Source organism: Brachyistius frenatus, unplaced genomic scaffold, assembly GCF_029030835.1.
Source record: "Brachyistius frenatus isolate BFR_SWC_R1_liver_20210118 unplaced genomic scaffold, ASM2903083v1 Contig_2, whole genome shotgun sequence".
In the NCBI taxonomy this organism is placed as follows: domain Eukaryota; kingdom Metazoa; phylum Chordata; class Actinopteri; family Embiotocidae; genus Brachyistius; species Brachyistius frenatus.
In genome coordinates, this window is record NW_027210601.1 from 9,448,457 (window position 1) to 9,455,773 (window position 7,317).

The 7,317-nt window shown below is 40.7% G+C and overlaps 1 protein-coding gene across 1 annotated transcript; it reads left to right on the forward strand.

Annotated features, from left to right (window-relative positions):
• The first annotated feature begins 1,547 nt into the window (after positions 1–1,547).
• dazl (deleted in azoospermia-like) lies at positions 1,548–4,982 on the forward strand. Its single transcript, XM_069699774.1, has 9 exons — positions 1,548–1,571; positions 2,092–2,214; positions 2,896–2,987; positions 3,145–3,196; positions 3,290–3,356; positions 3,476–3,615; positions 4,126–4,206; positions 4,449–4,499; positions 4,938–4,982. The coding sequence occupies exons 1-9, from the start codon at positions 1,548–1,550 to the stop codon at positions 4,980–4,982; spliced, it is 675 nt and encodes a 224-aa protein (XP_069555875.1).
• The last annotated feature ends 2,335 nt before the right edge of the window (positions 4,983–7,317 follow it).

Sequence of the window (7,317 nt, forward strand, 5' to 3'; positions counted from 1 at the left end):
GACTTTGTGAATCAAAACTAGAAAAAAAAAAAAAAAAGAAAAGTATATTTTTACAACATTGAAAGAGTAAACAAACACTTCAAAAACACGGTAATATCACCTTCTTTTGGTCGCTCCAACGTTACGCTGACAAGATTTCAGAGAGACACGAGGGGTAAAAGTTTCATGCAAAAGTCCCCCACTTGTCAGCACTTGTCAGCCAGATATGAACCCGCCACTCACCTGTATGTAAAGAGACTTGAGTATTTCCCCTGACGGAGCTTTCATTACGTCATCACGTCGCTGTAAACTGAACACTTGTTGATTGCACCCCGGGGACGTCTCCATGGCAACGCCAACTACCGTGTTTCGCTTTTATTGACAGAACAATATTGTCGTGACTTTCAAACAACATAAGCAGCAGAGGGGTTGACGGATTGTGCGGTAAACCCCCTCCACCCCCTCCACTCCCCCCCGACATATCTCTTGGGCTACAAATAAACCAATGTCCAACCGCGCTGTATAATTTTGGATTAAACTATCCATTTCCTCACAGTTGTGTACGGCCTTACGCACGCTCCCCAACATGCCTGCTTTTTTTTTTTTTTTTTTTAATTCAGCAAATTTAAATCCAAGCACGCCCGCTGCCACGCAGACACGTTTCACACTGTTTAACTTCCTGTTTCACACACCTGCTTCCCAACACCTACGTGCACTTGCTATGCTAATGCGCCACCTTGTGTTCAACATCAGAATTGCACTGTCAGTGTTTTAGTTAAGGATGAAATATAAAACACGACGAAAGAATGACATTACGGCCTCCGATAAATATATGCACAATAAATACATGGAGACAGATTAATCCAGGGACACATCCGGAATTAATAATATCCGAGCTCGAGTTGAGCTTGACAGCCCTGTGAGCCTCAGGATGCTCCTTTATCGGGCTGCACGGCCTCTGCGATTCAAATACCAATCAGGCCTTCGCCTACAATCCCACAGCATTTCAACAAATATTTTATTTTTTTGGTCAGCTGTAACGTCACATTTTCCTGCCAAACATGTCAATCTTTAATCAAACTGCAGCCAACATGCAAATGTACACGACCGTGAATTTGTCTGTTACACGTGTCAGCAAACAACGCCAGCAATGACGTTCATAACTAAACGAGTTATTACAGATTTCGTGTTAAGCCTTACGTACTAAGATTCGCAGAACTTAATTTCTATTAATCGTCAAAATAAGATATTATATAAGTAAAGCCGTATCGGGTCACGTGGGTGACGTGGGCGTGGCTTCGGCTGACGAGTGGCTGCTGCTGTCGGGCGGAACTGAGGTCGGCGGCCTGTCTTAGCATTTCTGGATCAGTCATTAGTTTTAATCAAACTCTTTTAGATATGGTAAGTCTTTATTTTTTTTTACACAATAAAACACTATAACAAACGCGGCCGTACAATTTGCTGTTTTAAGTGGAGACATTTCGCTGACGTATCACTCAAGACGGCCGGCTAACTAGTGGGCTAGTGGGCCGCGGCTAGTTTTAAAAAGCTTGAACTTCGTCTGAGGGATGAAAAAGGCGCACAGGACGCGTGTAACACCAACATAAAGGACTTCGTCTATCACCGCGGGTTTTATTTGGGTTTTTTCTCGATACCATTGATTTGATTTTGTTGGACACGTTTACAGCTTCTTTTTTTTAATTTTATTTTTTTAGTTTGTTGAAGTTTGGTTCACATTGAATCTTGTTTGTAATTTATTCGGAAACATCACGAGTCAAGTGTTGAAAGCTCCTTCTGCCATTTTACGATTTTGCTTCAGGTGGCCAATGTTTCACTTGCAAACGAGCTCAAATGTGTTAATTTGCTTTTAGTTGGGTTTTTTTTTTTGTTTGTTTTTTTTTTTTCCCCGGACCAGATTCAAAGATCTGTATCTGGTCATCACGCGGTATAACAAGCTAACTACACTTAAGAGCACGGAGCAGGCGGACTCGTGGCCTTGTAGTGGATTGTTCTTGAGCACTAGTGGTAATTCAAGGTTGTTGTTTTGTTTTTTTTGGTGTTATTTTCCTATTATACAAGTGCACGATTTACCACCTTATTTCACTTTGTAAGGATATCAACAAACCCAGAAGCACCAACCAGACTTTACCATCCTTGAAGATGTCAAACGGATACATCCTGCCTGAAGGCAAACTGACCCCCAACGCGCTCTTCGTAGGTGGCATCGACATGAAGGTGAGATGACCTGTGGGAAATTAGTTGGTTGTTTGTTTTTTTCAAATATCTAAAGGTGCACATCCACATTTTTCTATCGGATTGCAAAATAACTCGGTCACCTATCCATTTTTTTTTTTTTTTTTTTTTTTTGAGTTTGAAAACAATGAAATGGCTCAGTCAAAAGTATTTTTTTTTTTAATTATATGGGTAAATATCCCCCTTAACTGAAGTCACATGTTATAGTACAGATGTGGTGTTGTGCGTCATCAAAATTTGGGCTTTTACCCACTATTTGGTAAATATATGAAAGAAAATAGCTTTCCCTTGTGTTTGTGGCCAACACATTTAATAGAAATGTAATGTAATAATTAAAACGTTTTATTCTGTTAATTACATTTTGAATGTTGAACGTCCTGCTGTCTGATGATTTCAGCTTGAATTTAGATTAAGTGAAGAGAGTCTTGGCAATTCAATTTTGCACGTTTGATTATTTTTGCACAACTGGAACAGTTTAGATTATATACAGTTTAGTTTTTTTCTTCCTGGGTGACAATGGTTGAAAATCCCTGTTTTGGTATTGTTGAACTGCACATTGTGCTACGCATTACTTTTCTTCTACACTACATAATGGAAGGGACGATGAACAAGTTTAGCCACTAATATCCAATTTTTCTTCTTGCAATGCATTTTAACCTTTAGGTTGATGAAATTGAAATGCGTGACTTCTTTGCAAGATATGGTGCTGTAAAGGAAGTAAAAATTATCACATACCGTGGAGGAATCTGTAAAGGGTGAGTTATGCTGTTGAGAGACAGGTGTTGGTGCCAAATGTTCACTACTTTATAATATTCATTGGCTATTGTGTTATTCCCCCCCCCCCATTTTACATTGTATAACAGTATTGAGTCATTATGTTTTTGTATTCTGAGTTCATTTGTGTGTTCCCAGTTATGGCTTTGTGTACTTCAATGAAGATGTCAACATTCAGTCAATCATTGAGGTGAGTGGATGTCTGTCTGTGGAACTCTTGTTCTGTTATGCACATGTCGAGCTAAGAGTAATGTTTCCTCTGAATATATTTATTTTGCTATAGCAACAGATCAGTTTCAAGGGCCGTAAACTCAAGCTGGGCCCCGCCATCATGAAAGAAAGGAACTCTGGTATGTACCTTTATTGAATTTCAGAAGAACTTCATTGCATTTTTGTTTGGCAGTGGAAAAAGAAAGTGTTACCTCTAAATATGTGTGTCATGCTATTGTGCCCCTTTTTTTCCATCAAGGGTCCATGCCATCCCGTCTGATTGGCCCGACTCCTTGGATGGGTCCTACCCAGTACGTCTATTGTGCTTGCTGCTCCTCCATGGGAGGAGGGGTCCCACAACCCTCGCCTGTCCTCAATGGAGGCAGCCCATACAACCAGGTAGCTCACATACACAAAAAGGAATCTAATCTCAGCTGGCAGGCAGACTGAATTGAAAGAAGAAAAAAAAACTTGTCAAAGCAAGTGCCAAACACATTGTGTATTGCATTAACAATGCTGTCACACTTTTCTCTGAGACTGAAAAATGAAATGAACCTTATTTTCTCTGAGGAGAGCCAAAAATAGAGTTGTCAGGTGGACAGTAATCAATTTACTACAAAAAACAAAAAATAATGGCAGCTATGTCATGATTAATGTCATTGCTAATAATAACAAATTTGGTGAATTGTTACAACAATGCCAGCTATCAAAACTGTTTTGCGGTTACAGTGAAATCCTTGCAAAGACATTAACACAAGGCAAGCAATGTTACTTATTGTCATTCCCTCCTGTATGTTTTTGAAGATATTCAACATGAATTTGAACATCTGCTCCGAACTGTTTGCTATATAAAGAAATAAAAATTCCCTGTGCTGTGGTTTAATGTATCCTCACTGGCTCTGTTTGCAGCCATACTCCTACACCAACTATGGAGGGGTCATGATCCCACCGATGCCGATGAACTACGCGCAGAACGCCTACGCCTACCAGGTACATAAAGACAAACACACACCTACACATCACCAGTATCCCACGCAGGGTCTCCCGGGCACTAAACATATGCTCCCGCATATGAGATGAAGGGTTCAGCCTGGTTTAGTTCCATCTGTCCTTGCCCACACCTCAATCCAGACCCCTCCACCCCTCCACCCCCCCATCCCTCCTGTAGAAGTGAGTCTGGGTTTGCCTGGTGCCCTCTGTTTGACAGCTGACCCCTCTCCCCCTGCACACAGTACACCCCACCTCCCTGGACGGCGGACCAGAGGACACGGCCTGTCAATCAGGTGACTGCCTTTAATGGGAATGAGAGAAGATGCCAGTAAAATTTCAATTTAAAGCAACGCAAAATGTTGCCGGTGAATTAGTTAATTTAATATTTGTGTTTCTACTGATGATGATTGCTTTTGTTTTTGTCCTCAACTTGCCCTTAAACTGCAGTGCTCATGCTTACCACGAGATGGTGTCGTCTGACCTGTGTTCCTATACAGTGAATCAACACTAAATTCTTATGTTCCCCAGATGCACAAAGTTGATTTTGTATTGTTGACAATTCATGACATGTGCAGTGCTTTTTCTTTTTTTTTTTTTCTTTTTTTTTTTTTCTTTTTTTTGGGGGGGATGGGGGGGTGAGCTTGTTTTATGGCATTTGTTCATGTCTTTGAGGCATATCTGTGGGATTGTGCTCACCAAGCATGCTTTGCAATGTTATACCCTGTTTGCAGAGCTTTGTGGACTGTGGAGTCCAGACTATGCTGACTGTGCTGTAGTCTACAGCTACTGAGCTCCCTGCCAGGTAAAACACCACCATTGCAAATGTTTGTCATTTATTAGGTTAGCTGTTGCTGTTCCTCCTTTATGGACTGTATCACTCCAGTATTTTCTGTCCTCAGAGTTCCTTCCTGTCAGCCTTTATAAACAAAAAAATCTCAGGCAGATAGTTGTTAGTTTCTATATTACCATCACTTTCAAAATGACTAATCCTGATTGGGTGTGTAATTGAATTACAGAAAAAACATGGTTTTCTCATGATATTATTTTTTTCCGTCTTCCTTTCCCGCAGATTAAAGCTACAGCAGCTTCAGGGAGTCAAAATGCAGACAGGATGACATCTTGACGTTCCGGACGTCTGGAAGCAACCCAACTCTTCACACTGTTTTCAGAATGCCCTCGCCTCTCCTCCCTGACCTCAATTTTTGAGAGCAATTTTAACACCAGACTGCTTGAGATTTCCGCTTTAACTGTTCTAATTCGATCCCAGCTACTTTGACCACGATCAGACGGGTTGACTTGTGGTCAGCTGCTTTTATCCCACATGAATCACAGTGACAGTCGCACAGGAAGAGCAGGGCACCCTCACTGTACCAGCTGATACAGAGGAACACATTCTTATTTTGTTTTTCTTCGTTAATTATCCCAAAAAAAAAAAAAAACAGATATAACTTTTAAGATCACTTTTTCTGCTAATATATATTTTATGTTTGATCTACTTTTGGAATTATTTTAAATGTTTGTCTGGTTGGGGTTTTTAGCCTCTGCGAGGGCTCTCTGTACATAGAACATATGTTTATATATATTGTAACAATGTTGTGACTGCAATCTGGTTGTTTCAGCATTAGACTCTTCTTAAACTCCGGTTCAGGTCTAATGTTCCTCTGATTAAGAATCTTCATTAAGTTGTCGACTATAGTAGAAGGGCATTTGGTCATTCTATTAATTCCGAGCAACACACTTTTATTTTGTGCTTTTTTTTGGATTATTTTTGGGTTCCCATTGAGGCGGAACATACATACGTACAGCACCTCATCAGTTTATTACCCTTTTCTTTTCTTGGTTATTGGTCAGATGTTTTTCAAACTGCTCCAGGGTTTTCCACTTAAAGACAATCACGGCATCAATTTTGTTTACCATTACTCATCAATCAACTGATAGTTGGAAAAATAAGATGGAAAATGAAGGACTTGATTCAAAGTAAGGTGCTGTTTTACATGTTTGTTTCACCGTTTATGGTTCAATTTGTAGTTTCAGCATGTTGGGCTTTTATCTAGTTGTAGGTAGTTCCATGAGTGAGAGGTGTGGGTTTTTTTCAGCATGTGCACTTGATGTCTTCAGTTTAATTTCAGGAGCATGTATGTAAAATTGAAAATGCACATTGGTGTGTGGTATATCACCGATTTTCTCTTTCTTTGACCCAGTTCTGTGTAGTTTTATAAGGACATAAACCTCGAGGTCTGCTATGTGCTGCCATGACTGTTAAAATATGTTTTGTTCAGAGAGCCTGGGCACTTCACTGTAAGGTTTTTGTTAGTGTGCCTGTTTTGTAGGGTTTGGATATGCTTGTTGAACAAAATAAAAGTCGAAATGTGTTATCATTTAAGCCTGCTTAGATGGTTAGGGTTTTTTTTGCATCTTTTTTTAACACTGGCATATTTTATATTTTGAGTGAGCAGGTGATGATCTGCATGGAGCTGCGCACAGCAGTGAGCCAACATGTCACTCCCAGACTGCCGGGGTTTTTCAGTCAGGGTTGGATTGCCTGTCTTCCCTGGCAACAAGCCCATCATCTCTTGGTCACAGTTGTTTTTTTGTTTTTGTCACAGTCTGGTAGTGTGACTGGGTTCCCCAGGGGTGCCCCGTCCAGACCTTGACCAACCCCACCCACCTACCCCTCCCCCCCAGTCAGACGTTTCTGAATTATGGATAAGTCTGGATAAGCTTCTTATGAAATATGAATTTTCCAAAGGAGGCTCGAGAAAAACACAAACACCTCCAACCCTGATAACCTTAATAGTAGACCCACATCTGCCTTTGACTAACCCACTAAACTAAAAACTATTGGGGCAGAAACATCTGGAAGCAGTGCATGTGGCCCATCCCCACGCTACTTTAAACTTCACCTCATCCATTCATGCGTCTTCTGTGACTTTTCTGAAAATCACTTGGGTAAGTTTATCGTTTTTAATCCTTTAATAGGATTCATATTGTTTTCCCAAAGTGTTTTCAGAGGATCCAACCCAGAGCAGCGAGTGAGGAACAAACAACAGGGAGGAGAGGACGAGATAAACCGCCCTCTCTTCTCCCTCTCCCCTTCTCCACACACACGCT